General features: G+C 40.8%; 1 protein-coding gene across 2 annotated transcripts in view; it reads left to right on the plus strand.

Moving 5' to 3' along the window:
* CDKL5 (cyclin dependent kinase like 5) overlaps nt 1–14,327 on the plus strand; it is a 199,150-nt gene that overhangs the window by 153,264 nt on the left and 31,559 nt on the right. For both annotated transcript variants that reach the window (XM_074967702.1, XM_074967692.1), the window contains 2 exons: nt 5,243–5,432; nt 14,160–14,240. In XM_074967702.1, the coding sequence (XP_074823803.1) occupies nt 5,243–5,432; nt 14,160–14,240 (271 nt within the window). The remainder of the gene's footprint in view (nt 1–5,242; nt 5,433–14,159; nt 14,241–14,327) is intronic.

The following is a 14,327-nucleotide window of genomic DNA, read 5'->3' on the forward strand; positions in this document are numbered from 1 at the left end:
AAGCTTTGGGAAAAATTGTTTTGCGGTTGCTATTCAGGTAGGCTCTGAACTTCTTGGTAGTCACTGAATCATGGGCGATGGGGTGACGCGCCCTTAGATGCTCAAATACAGTAGTGACGCATTCTCTGGAAAACCCCATATTTAAAAAGAAAAGAAAAAAAAAGAAATCCCTGAGGTATCTGTTGTAGTCTTTCCTTTACCATCAGTTTCTGCTGAAAGTTTCCCATATTGAAGGTGAATAAAGCACTTCAGGATGATCAAATTATGCTATTATCTGTATGTGCTGTATATTCTACAAATACAGAGATTTGGTCACTATAGGGTCTGAGTACACACAACTCCCAATAAGCTAAATGAGAGTTGCAAGTATTCAGCACCACCAAAAAACAGATCTTCTTGGAACCATTTGTTGAAATTTTATAAATAGATAGTAGAAATTTCTTGTATATGTCAAAATTGAAACAAAGTCATTACCCTTTTAATAAATTCATCCCACTATTTCCAGAGCTCTGCTGACATTACTGTAGGACTTTTGTTACTGGTGCACAATGACAGTGGCATAATAAATCATTATATGCACAATGGTTGTCATTAAACAAAACGAGGGAAATATCAGTTTGTCAGCTTGTAGAGATGTATTATCAAGATTCTATGAAAGTGCTGCATGTAATAAGTTACAAAAGAGAATAAAAAGTGGCTTTTTAGTTATATAACACGACGGGTTGTTTTTTTAATAAGTCTTTGTATATTAGTAAGTAGGCTTATAAAGGAAGAAAGTGATGAAGTGTAACTTTTGACAGTAATATACTGTGCATTCTTAATGTAAATTGACCCTTAATTTTTAAATGTTCTGCTATCACAGGAAAATACAGCATAAAGTCTTGGTGCACAATATAGACATAAACTTTGAGCTTGTATAGAAGAGAGTATCTATTACAAATGTGTTTGACACTGTGATCTTTAGCTATTGCTGATACTTTGTTTTAAAGCTATGTTTTCTTTGGTGCAATGTAACGCGTGTTCCTTTGCAGCCATATTCTGTGCAGAAATATTAAATATTTGTACTCTTTAAAACTCGAGAATATTATAATTTTAAAGAGGTTTGTGTGTTCATTTAATCTGTGTGCATAAAAATGGAAAATACTTAACTTTTTCATAAGGGGAAGGAAACATTATTGTACAGTATCCAATTATGAATACATTATCCAAAATCTACTTACTTTAAAGAGCTTCAGGTAACTTTTAGTGAAATACATTGTGTCTTTTGGGGGCTATAAATTATTGACAAATAGTAGCATGTTTAAAGACATACCGTCCTGAGAGACCAACTGAATTAGTGTCTGGAAGCACAATCTGCATTCTGTGCAGTGAGGGACTGTTATACTTCCTTTTTATTCACTGTGGGTAGGCCTGTTGGTCTGTGTAATGTGTAGGAGTTCTTTCTCTAATCCAGGCTCACCGTGCCTATATAGTTTCCTCTGTTCTGCAGTTTGAGGAGGCAGGATCTCACCTGTCAGTCAGCAAGTGGAGGCTTGACTTTTTGCTTTTGGAAAATGTCCCCATTTAATCTGCTGCTTTACTGCAGATGGGCAATTTTTCAGTCCTCTTGACCTACAGCACACAATGAAAAATCTGTTAAACTGCCAATCTGGGTCCAGAATTTTTCTTCCCATTGCTCCTGTTTGCAAGGAAGATAAACTGTTACGGACTTACAGGGGGTTTTAGCTCATTTTCCAGCTGTAGAGGAATCTTGCTCCATAGCATGAAGCAGCCTTCCCTACTCCTTGCCTAGCATGAGGCTTCACATGGTGGACCAGCCTGCCGAGGAAAAGCCCAGGGAGAAAAGGTGCTCTTTGTGCTCATTTACCCTACAGCATTGCCAAACAGGGGAGTTGTACAGCTTTTGCTCTCAGAAGCTGCTCTGCTCCGGGAACTTCACAGCTGCCCTATACCCCCTACGGCAGTGGGTCTCAAACTTTTGTACTGGTGACCCCTTTCACATAGCAAGCCTCTGAGTGCAACCCCCCTTATAAATTAAAAACACTTTTTTATCTATTTAACACCATTATAAATGCTGGAGGAGAAGTGGGGTTTGGGGTGGAGACTGACCCCCAGTGTGAGAACCCCTGCCCTACGGGCACCAACAGGAGAAGCGTCTTATCTTTTGGAAGTTGTGCCTAGCAACCTGATGCAGATTACAGTGGGGACAAGAGCACTAGCCCTCCTTTGGCTCCCACCCTTCTCCCAGTCTGAATGTACTAGCAGCATCACAAAAACAAATGGCATTAAGAAATTCCAGCATCAGGTCTGGGGAGCGGGGATGCATGGGAAGTGTCTCTGCTAGATCAGCAAGAGGAATCAGTGACCCAGGCAGCTCCAGTAGCTCCATGTATTACATTTTCAGTAGCACCAAGCCCCGCCAGCACCACAGACAAGACACCAGCAGGGCCATCCTTCATGGGCCTTTAAGGAGCTTCATCATGCTCTGACTTGCCATCCTTGGGCTGCTGTCAACACTATTCTCCAGCTGGGATAAGTAATTTTTCTTAGTGGTGCTCCCCTCTCCCGCTAAGTGAAAGCATCACACTGTCTCATGGCAACTTCTGGAACACAACCTGTCCATGCACCTTTGGCTTCCTCCTTCATTTTTTCTAGCTCCCCACCTTTGGAGTAGGCTGAGCTCAGTGGGCCTGTTCTCAAGCAAGGCTTCCCTGTGGGACCTGCCCAGGTGGAATCAGGCTCTATCAGTCCAGCATCACAGGGCCCAAGCTGTCTCTGCAAGCAACCCTCTTTAGCCCTCCCCTCACAAAGGGCACCAGAATGAAGTAACTGACTCTCAGCAACCCACAATGTAAGATTCAATCATCAAAGTAAGGAAGAACATAACAGCCATGCTGGGTCAGACCAGTGGTCTAGCTAGCCCAGTATCCTGTCAGTGGACAGCACCAGATGTGTCAGAGGAAGGAACAGAACAGGACAATTTTGAGTGAGCCACACTCAGTCATCTAGTCCCAACTGCTGGAAGTTGGAGGTTTAGCGACACCTGCAGCATAGGTTTGCATCCCTGACCATCTTAGCAAATAGCCATTGATGGACCTATCTTCCAGGAACTTCTCATTCTTTTTTGAACCCAGTTATACTTTTGGCCTTCACAACATCCCCTAGCAATGAGTTCCACTGGTTGACTGTGTTTTATGTGAAGAAGCACTTTCTTTTCTTTGTTTTAAATCTGCTGCCTATTAATTTTATTCAGTGACTTCTTGTTCTTGTGTTGTGAGAGAGTAAATAACACTTTTTCTCCACATCATTCATGATTTTGTAGATTTCTCTCATATCACCCCTTAGTCATCTCTTTTAAGGTGATCAGTCCCAGTCTTTTTAATGTCTCCTCATATGGCAACAGTTCCATGCCCCTAATATTTTTTGTTGCCCTTCTCTGTGTCTTTTCCCATTCTAATATATCTTGTTTGAGATGGGGTGACCAGAATTGCAGGCAGTATTCAAGTTGTGGGCGTACCATGGATTTATATAGTTGCATTAGTATATTTTCTGTTTCCTAATTTATTGCTTTACTAATGGTTCCTAACATTGTTAGCTTTTGTCACTGCTGCTGCATGTTGAGCAGATGTTTTAAGAGAGCTTATCCACAATGATTCCAAGATCTCTGTCTTGAGTGATAAGAGCTAATTTAAACCCCATCATTTTGTATGTATAATTGGGATTATTTTTTCCACTGTGCAATTACTTTGTACTTAACAACAATGACATTCATGTGCCATTTTGTCACCCAGTCACTCAGCTTAGTGAAATCCCTTTGTAACTCTTCACAGTCAGATTTGGATTTAACTATGTTGAGTAATTTTGTATTATCTGCAGATGTTGTTACCTCACTGTTCACCCTCTTTTCCACATCATTTAGCACTGGTCCCAGTGCAGGTCCTTGGAAACCAATGCTAGTTACTTCTCTACATTGTGAAAACTGACCATTTAATTCTATCCTTTGGTTCCTGTCTTTTAACCAGTTACTGATCCATGAGAAAAGGGAACAGATTTAGAACAGAATCTGTTAGGGCTCCCAATTCTTAATGACTTCTCAACCTTGAGACAGTCAAGCTAGTCAAGTATAAGATACCCTTTAAAACAGAATGTGAGTGCTCAGATTCCAGTGCTGAAAAGGAAGAGAGATGACAAAGTAGTCTTTCTCAGTTCTGCCTTTATACCAAAAGTTTGTTGTTTCAGATCTCAGGAGAGTTCTCCATACAATCTGCTCAAAACATTAATATCCAAAAGAGTGTCATATGCTGCATGTCCACAAAGCAATTAAAATCCACCTTGCATGAATTCAAGTACACAGAAAATGAGCTGCTTTGTTTGTTTTTGTACCACCAGCACTAAGAGGCCAAAAAACATCTAAAGGGGTTGCTAGATTTCGGAAGTATTGAATTGAAGTAGTATGTGATACAAAGGAGCAACATCTTAGAGGGAAGATCAAAGACTATCAAATAAGGGATTAGCTACATCCAGGGCTGAAAAGTCTTGTCCTCTGAAGAGATCTGCCAGGCATCAACTTGGTCATCTGCTTGTATGTTTACCAGACACGTGTATGAGACTAATGTGCCTTTCTGGACTTTGCCTTTAGTGGGAGAGTCCTGTATGCTACGATACCTGAAATGTTTTCTTAACCATTTTTTTTCAACTTTGAAATAGCTATTGGAGGATTCCCTTTGGGATTCATTGATATTAAAATTCTTTCTTAGGAGTCCTGAGCCTGGATAAGAAAGAAATTTGATACTTGATAATTTCTGTTCACTTAATAGCCAGTTTCACCATTCTCACTCACCTTTTTCCACAGAATAAGAAAAGAATTGATTCAATTATATTATATTCAGCTATGCTCTGTAGACAGGAAAGATCAAGAGACGTTTGTGTTAGCTTAACTTTGAACATTAGAGTAATGTCCATTTTTCTGCTTTGAAAATGTTCTTTATTGGTGAGTTTTCCAGAAAAGAAAGGAAAGTCCTCAAGGGTGATTGCTAAGTCTGGTCTTGCCTTCTCAGACTGCAGTGCAGTTAGAGAACCCACTTTGTAAATGGAGAGCCTAGAGAAGCAAGTATCAAATTTATTTTTCCTGCTACAAGTAAGCTGAATATAGACTAAAAGTTAGTTAATAAATGCAAATAGTTAGATTGTCAAGAAGATATTTTTGTTGATTAGTGTGAACATTATTGTATTTGCTTTTCAGAGCCCCCTATGGGAAGTCTGTGGATATGTGGTCTGTAGGCTGCATTCTTGGGGAACTTAGTGATGGGCAACCACTGTTTCCTGGAGAAAGTGAAATTGACCAGCTTTTTACAATTCAGAAGGTGCTGGGACCACTTCCATCAGAGCAGATGAAGCTTTTCTACAGCAATCCTCGTTTCCATGGGCTGCGGGTAAGGGAGACTGACCAAAAACCTTTTCTTTCAATCTTCTGTTGATGTGGTGTTTAAACCATTGTTCAGTAGAAAATAAATGTTTTAGACCTTTTTCCCTCAGGTTTTATATATTCTCTTATTTATTCTGAGCACTTCCACCTAAAAAGGTAAGGGATGGATTTAGACTGTGAGGAAGTCATAGATTCATAAATAAAATTGCATTATGGTTACACTGTTGCATGTGTAGATGTGTACATTATCACTTAAAATTCTTTACATCATTGCTATGACATTTTTGGCAGGTTAGAGTGTACACTCCAGTTAAGCGATTGTTTAGACTAGGAGACTGAATTTATCTCTAGCTCAGACAGTCGGTTCTCTACATGGCAAGATCCCAAAAGAGTTTTGTATTTGCAATTACTGTGTTATCTCCACAGCTCGTGTCTAGAGGTCTTGTTTGTGGTTTATTACAATTTAGTTTTGGTTGTCTTGACAACTGCTGCCATTTTGTCAATTTAATATTATTCAGAATGATGAATTTCTGCTCTAATCTGAAGTATTACACGTGAGTACAAAGATAATACGTTAAGTTTTCCACAGTGTAAAGTACTATCCTGCTTCACCTCAGTTCCAGCCATCCAACATAAACTTTATTGGATTAATGCATTGTAAAATGTTACACTGAGGAATGGAATAAAGTATATTTATTTTGTAGATTTAAAAACTCAAAATTCAGAAAGACGGTGTGATGTTAATGCGATTAGCCTAGGGCTGGGTTTAATGAGGACCTATGTCCTAATCCTGGGCCAGTGATTTACTGGTTGTCCTTGGGCAAGTAACTGCCTCTTTTTATCCCCATTTGTTAAATTGGAAGAATAATACTTACTCACATACCAAACAGGGGTCATGTGAGAATTAATGAGGTAATATCTGTACAGTGCTTTGAACATGCAAAGTGCTGTAAAAATGTTAATTATTATGATATTTAGTAATTCACAGATGGGAAGCTTAGATAGGCAAGAGAGCTGGAGTAGCTCTTTCCTGAGTGGGATGTTGACATCTTTTCCAACTGCATATACACTATATGCTTATTCAATAGTTTCATAGCGGTGGTACAGCTTCCCTTTTGAACAGCATGAAACACTTAAATATAGAATTAATTTTGTCCCATGCTACCAAAGTGCTTTTAAGAAACTGAAGTCCTCATAAAGATGCTCTTTAGAGGTTAATAATTATACGATGCATATATTGGGAATATGTAGATCCTGTACACAAGCCAGGCCAGCATGATCCGTTCACAAGAGTAGGCGCCAGACTAGCCTGTGAAATTCTCAGAAGAAATTCATCCATCCATCTCTAGGTTTCAGGAAACCCCACATTACCTTAATGTACTTACCACCATCATGCACCATCTTCCTGTCTAGGATGGGCGCTTACAGCAGTATTTTAGACATTCCGATAATATGCTCCTCCCCCTCCACATAACTTTTTCCCTTCAGTGGTGCCACAGACTGATCCCCTGAACATCCTTTCAGCCTCAGTCACTCACCACAACAATTCCAGGTCTCCTTCACTGTCTCCATGTTTTATTATATTCCTCCAGCAGGCCACAGCCTGTAGTGTTGTTTATATCTATATTTACAATCAATAGCAGCTTCCCCACTTGCTTCTAAGGAACAGTACTAGCAGCATCGAGTCCTGTGTACGTCAGCCATCCTTCAGGCTCCCTGCGCCTTATCCACACTCCTTCCTGTCTGTTTTATATAATCCTAGCTGCTGGGGTTGCATCCCCATCAATTACCCCTCAGCTCTAGCTCGGCTGGTGGATGTTGGAGTGACAGGGTTCTGAGATAGTTCCTGGCTCCGGACACCCTGTTACATCTGGGTCTTGAGGAGCAATGGGTGGCCTCTCTACCACCCTGCCTGAGGAAGAAGACAGATGTTGCATCTTAAAGACCCCAGGGAAAGCAGCACGGGAGCAGAAACAAGCCAGTGCCCACCCTAAAGACGTTAACGAAGGTCCCAAGATCTAAACAGAGGCGATTATTCCTCGCAGAAAACAGGGCTGGCAGTGTAGGGCTCTGTAAACATCATCCCATAAGTAAGTTGAGCTGCATGCAGGTGACAGAATTGGAAAAATCCCTAATGGGAAATAGTTTCTAGATTCTGTGTCACCTTCTCTCACAGATCTGACAACATACATCTCTCTAGTGGCTCCTTGTTCAAGAGGCTACTAGATGTCAGTTATTCCATTTGAAGACAGGAGTACTCTCCACCTGGACTCTCATCTTAAACAAGTTCTTGGAGAGTAGAATCTGAATGAGGTTCAGTTTGTTCTAAAAATGCTCCTTTTTGGCAAAATGGTGGCCCCTTCTGGAGATCCTCTTGCATCTTGTTGAACTATAGCCTTGGCTACAATGGATTAATCCATCTAAGGTGTGCTCTGAGATCACATAGCAGACTTTCTATAAAAAGTGTAACCCTGTCACTGATAGTAGGCAACCACCAGTCTCGAAAGACAATGGTGTAAGCGCCAAAGCTGTTCAGTTACTGTGGGTCATGCTACAGTATCACAGTGCCGGACTAGCGTATGAGATCTGCTGTGTTTTCCTATTTGTTCTCTTCACTCTCCTGCCCTCTCTTCAACCCCTTTGACTCCCTAGTTTAGTGCAACCCTTCAGTGTGGCCTGTTACCACGAGCTGGGCAGATGCAGCTAGTATCAATGCTGAAAAGTTTAAGTCCCTCTTCAACCCGAGTCTCAATTGTCCCAGTGGCCTTTGAGCATCTGCAAGTTCTCCATACAGGAGATCCTTTGGAACGCATCCATTGTTCATCCAGTACAGATGACCAAGCCATGCAGATGGCCAAACCTATCACTGGTAAACCACTGTAAAATGAAAAAATAAAAATAACTTCAAGATTAATAGTGTTGAGACTGTGAAGATAGTGAACATGTTCTTTTTATCTTCCCTCAAAGTTCACATAATAATGCAATTTGTGAACAATAATGCTAGTAGAACCAAAGAAGAAACAAGGTAGTTTCTCTCCTATATGCTCAGAATTGCTGATCTCAAATGGAAAAATATTTATAAATTGTCTTTGGATAGAATTGAATTATTTTTAAAAAATCTGATAATATTTACAGTGAAGAAGCTTTACTAGAGCTCTGGACGTGAGTGAAGGTTGAAGAGTGCATATGAGAAGGTAGTACTTAAAAGTAGCTTTACAAGACTTCCTGCTCCGAGCCTGTTCATGCCAGGCACCCAGGGTTAGATTCACAAAAAGGACATAGGCACCTAAAGTGGCAGTTAGGAGCCTAAGTCCCATAATCAGGCCCCACTGGGATTCACAAAACCCCTGCTCAGCAGCCTCTGAGCCCCGGAGGCACCTAAAATCGCTCGGTGCTTAAATTTTTGCGGTAACAGTTCTCTAGAATCTATATTTTTGCCTATGAGAATGCATGCTGCATCCCCCTGCCAGGCATCCAGACGATTAAGTCCCAAGGCTTGCACAACGCGATGCACAAACTGGGAGCAGATAAGTATTTCTCCACCTAACTTGTCTGTGGGGTCCGATCTCGTAAGCTTCACCACACCTAAGTTTCTTTGTGAATCTAGCCCATAGTTCTCTAGGTCTTTCACTTTTTTTCCAGTGACAACTGTGCTGTATTCTAAAATGTTCATACATTTTTGCATTTTGCCTTTACTTTTTTGTTGTTGTTGTTTCTTAGGAGATGCATCTTAATCTGTTAACTTAATTTTGTTTCTTTCTGGTATTCTCAAGTTATTTCAGCTCTTTAAAATATAGTTCAGCATTTTATGTGAGCATACATTAATCATTGCTGATGTTCTTTGGGGGGGTACAGAATAAGTGTGAGTGCCAGTGAACGCCAAGTATTCCATATTCACAGGATTTTTACTTTAATGCAGTTGCTCAAGCATTGGAAGAAAACAGAGTTTAGTTTACATTATTGAAGTAGTGTATGGCAAGTTAATCTCACAATTACTGCTCATGTTAATGGAGACTTAATGCAAAACTTCCTGCACGCTACTTTGGAAATTGTTCAGCTGTATTCAACTGTTAACAGAATGTCTGTGTTTACTTCTACCAAATCCACATAGCTTTGAAAACTTACCCTGAGATGTGTAAACAGTACTTACTGAACCATCACACTGTTCATAGGTTCATTATGTAATTTTGGCTATTATCGATATGCATAAAATACAACGAACACCATTATTGGTGTGTGACAGTAGAGTATTAAAAAATACCTTTAATCTTAATTGTATATTTCAGATGAGATATGATTAGTGGTGCTAGACTGAATTTACATAAAGGCCTCTGGCAGTTAAGTGCTCAATTCCTATTAGAAATCAACAGAAGTTGGTCACCTAAGTACCTTAAGCCCACTTTAAGATCCCAACCTTAGATTCTGATCCTGAAAATACTTACATTTTTAAACTTAGGCACGTTTAAGTTCTCCTTCATGTGATTATGCACATATACGTTCCACTGCAGGTGTATGTGCACTCAAGGCACTTGGAGTCAGAGATATTTGCCAGCAATACCACTAGGAGTCACACGTGCTCCATATCTCCAAATGCTCTCAGATGAAGGCATAAAATGGGTGTGTCTGCTACTTCCCTTTCAGTTCCTTCTCACCGCCCATGGGGAGAGTTGGAGTTCCCCATGGTATTCGCATTAGTTAGCCAGTGTTTCAAAATTCCTATAATGTACATAGTAGTAGCCACTTGATTTGCCTTGGTGAGGGCCAGGTGAGGGGGGAAATGCCCTATTTGTACCTCCTTCACCACCAAGACACAAAAAAGAGGGATTTCTGCCTCAAAGTTCACCTTATGAAAGACCATGTGTCCCATGTCGGAACCGAGCCCTGACCCCGAGGTAGCAGATTCAGAGTCCACGAGGAGCACCCCTCCCACTGCCATGATTCAAAGTGTAAGTCTGATGAGAAAGGTCACCCTTCGCCCTCACCACTAGCCTCCTTGAAGTGCTCCAAGCATTCAGTTGCTGACAAGTGCTCTAAGTCTTGGTCTTCTCCTAAAAAATTTTTCAGGAAGTCTGGTACCAGTTCAGGACATGACAAATCTAGGTACTCACCAGCTCTTGTATGAGGCAGCATAGTTGATTCCACCTGTTGAGACCGGTGTCTTCACCCTTACCGGCTCCCTCTTCATCATTCCAGCCGATCAAGTCTATCTCAGTACCAATGTTTACCCTTTCAGTACTCTCTATCTGCAGCCCTTCTTGTTGGTGAGGGATCTTTTATGTCTCCCCCCTGGCTGGTTCTGCTTAAAGCAACTTTGGTGTCTTTGAAATCACTAACGCACTCAGCACCTGTTATGCCAGTATCGGTCACTTTGTCTGAATTCCAACCACCTTGACCCTCAGTTTTGTTGGCTCTCCGGGTGTGTCCATTACACAGACCACCTCAAATCCCAGTGGGGACCACTCCTCTCTATTCTGTAGAAATCTGTTTTTTCTTCGTTCTTTGAAAGGGAGGAATCTGAATCACCTTCAAGGTCTTTTAGATCATTTTATAGATCTCCTACCAGGGTCAAGGGAACTGAGGGACCAAGACTGGTTTCTTTATGCTGGCTGGCTCCAGCATGTTGTCCCCCACTGTGCATGACTTGGATAATGCAATATCCTCCATGGCCTTACTGGTCTTGGGCTATCCCACATGACTTTTTGGGTGGTTACAGATGAAGCAAGATCAGAGAGCAATATTAACAATAATAAATAATAAAGTGGCCAGTCTTAATGATCTAGAAAAGCCCATATTACATATCACACTGATGCAGGTAGAGGTTCTGAATATGTTGGGTGGACTATGCTATCTGAGATGCTATCTACTCATTATGACCGAGAAAGCCTTTCTTGACAACTTTTCTAGGTCATTGTGTTGTACATAAACCAATTTATCTTTGCCATCTTCTCTGTGTAAAAAGTTCAGGGATGTAACTCTTTCTTTCTATGATGGGCTGGACTAGGTCCAAAGGCCCCCGGTGGAGGCCTCAGGGTTCTGCCATACCCCAGGAAAGGAGCAGTGGAGAGGTCCTCCAAGTGTCCTGCAGTGGTTGTAAGGAAGCAACCAGTCAAAGGGGCTGCTGGAACGGCCAATCAGGGGCCAGGAGGGCCCTGTAAAAAGGAGATGCAGAACAGAACAGTAGTTAGTTGCTGTTTGGAGCTGGAGAATAAAGGATTGCATGCCTGGGTGGAAGAGCAGCAGGACTATGGCCAGCTAAGTCTGTTTGCAGGGACTGGGGGAGCAAGAGGTGTTCCTGGCTGGCAGTTAGGACTAAGCCAAAGACAGTTTGCTGGAAAGGACTGGAGGAGTAATGAAAGAAGTCCTGGCTGGCTTCGGGGACTGAGTAGGGACTGAGCCTGGGGAGGGACACAGGAAGATAGTGTCTCCAGGGAGGAAGTCCTATGGATACAGCCCTATACCATGACTGGACTGGTTTAAAGACTGTGGACACACCTAACCAGGGGGGCGCTTGCAAGAAGTGGGTGCTGACCCTGTTACACTTGTCTATAAATATCCCATTATATACATTTCTGATTGTGCCGCTACTGATATTGAAGGATTGCTTTAGCTCAATCAAGATTACAGGTTATCAGTCATGGCTTTTTGAGTTCCCCTTCAGAAATTTAAGAGTACCTTCAAAAAAGGGGTGGGTGTGTGTGTGGAAATTTTTTTAATCCTTTTTACTGTTTCTCTGCTCATTTTCGTGTCCAGCCAAAGAGTTCTTAAGAGGGCCATTCTTGAGTCTTTACACATGCTGAATATTTTCTGTATCAGAAAGATTAAATTATTTTTAACCAAGTACCAAACAACACTCAGTAAGGTGGCCTGTACTATTGGTAATGATTATGTAAATACTGAGGTGCAGAAGTTCAGTCATTTAGGTCATGTTTGGGGGGATATGACTAGGGATAAACGTCCTGTTTTTCATAGCATCAGCTTAGTTCACTGGAGCTCAACTAGTTTTAGCTACTTGACCCCTGCCTTTTCCCTTTCCTTTGCATCATTCCCACCTCACCCACACAACTCTTGTCTACTCAAGCTTTCTTGTCAATAAACAGCAGCGACAAGAAATTGTGTGTGTTGCTGGTTACATATTGGTCTTTATTTTTAGTACTGGGAACATTTCAAGTTAAGTAAATTATTCCTGGAAACTCCTGTCCTCCCAGTAATGAAACTCCATACTATTAACATTAGCTATTTAGAAGAGTCACTTTCACACTCTTGCATACTATGTCACAACAAGAAAATAACTTTAAAAGATTTTTGATACAATCAACATTTAACCAGTATATTCATTCTCTCTGTCTCTCTGTCTCTCTGTCTCTCTCTCTCTCTCTCAGAGAGAGAGAGAGAGAGAGAGAGAGAGAGAGAGAGAGAGGACACTTGTTATTTATCAAACATAATTTTCACACTTCTGGAAAAGAGACTGAACCTGCAAAAGCTAGCCCTGAGTCTTGGACTCCTGAGAATTAGTTGTGTGCATTTTGAAAATCCAAGAAGCATAACTTACTGCATTTATGGTTCTTTTCATTACCCTAATACCAGGAAAAGATCTTATCCATAATACTGTAACTTTCATGAAAATTACACTCCTTCTGTTAAGTTACCATTTCTCTGCTCATTTTCAGGTCTGTCTAAATGTCTACCATTGGTGAGGTTCACTTTTTAAAATTGTTATTGTTATAGCCCTTTCTTGGATGATGCAATCATATTTTCCACCTCTGTGTTCTCTAAGCTCTCATAAAAACCTATAAGGCCCCACTTTCACACTTCAGATAACAGTGATGAGCCTCGTATGAGAACCTGCGATTTACTTTCCCCATCTTCAAAGCATCCATGTCTCTCTTGTCCATTTTTCTGGATAAGGGGGGCTGGGCTTGGACATAGCCTTTGATTGGCTTTTGCAAGAGCCTAATGGACAATGCCCTCAGGGTCTGTGTTTACTGCATCTGTACAGTTGCCAACCCTAGACCAGCTAGAGTTAAGGGAGTGATATTGAGTCTTAACGCATTACAATATGGGAAATTATGCAACCAGTAGTCTGCTGAGATCCAACAAAATTAGTTCCAGAAGGTTCTTGGTAGACTTAATACTTGGAAAGAAGATTGGTTGTTCTATTTCTAGGTGATCTTTTTTACCCAAAAAATTTCCAAGTAATCTGTTTAATCCTTTATTAATTAATTCAATACCATTCATGCTCAAAATGGGATTATTTTCAGGTCAAATTAGAACATTTTGGAATAATACCTATGTTCATCTTCCTTGTACTTCTCCCATTATTAGCTTGTTTATACCTTCCATATTTCTATCAATCGTAATGCAGCGACAGCCATTTGTATATCTAACTGGATTATTTTAGTCATTGATGATAAGATCTGGTTGAATATCTTGTTCCCCAAGGGTAGCTTCCCTTGCTCTGTTTGATTGAATGGACTGTTGTACATATGGGTATATCAACAGAAAATTGTCTGTTTAATGCTATTGTTGTGTGGTGTTTCAGGTACCACTGTGTCCACTTTAACACACCTGTTATTTCATATAGTAGCCCTTTGACTTCCTTCTCTTGCTACTACCTACTTTCTTTTGGTGTCTACTGGTTTGACAGAACAAGCAGTGTCTAAGCCACTTCCCTTTATATAAATGTTTTGGGGATTTACAGACACTGTACATTTATGCTATATTCTTATTTTTACAGTTCCCAGCAGTCAACCATCCTCAGTCTTTGGAGAGGAGATATTTAGGAATTTTAAGTGGTGTTTTGCTTGACCTTATGAAGGTAGGAAAAACCTGCATTATTTGTTTGCGTATATTATATAGGCAAAGTTTGCAGTGACCACTAAATTTATATTGCCTAATACATTCC

This window comes from Natator depressus, chromosome 1 (genome assembly GCF_965152275.1).
Source record: "Natator depressus isolate rNatDep1 chromosome 1, rNatDep2.hap1, whole genome shotgun sequence".
Lineage (NCBI taxonomy): Eukaryota > Metazoa > Chordata > Testudines > Cheloniidae > Natator > Natator depressus.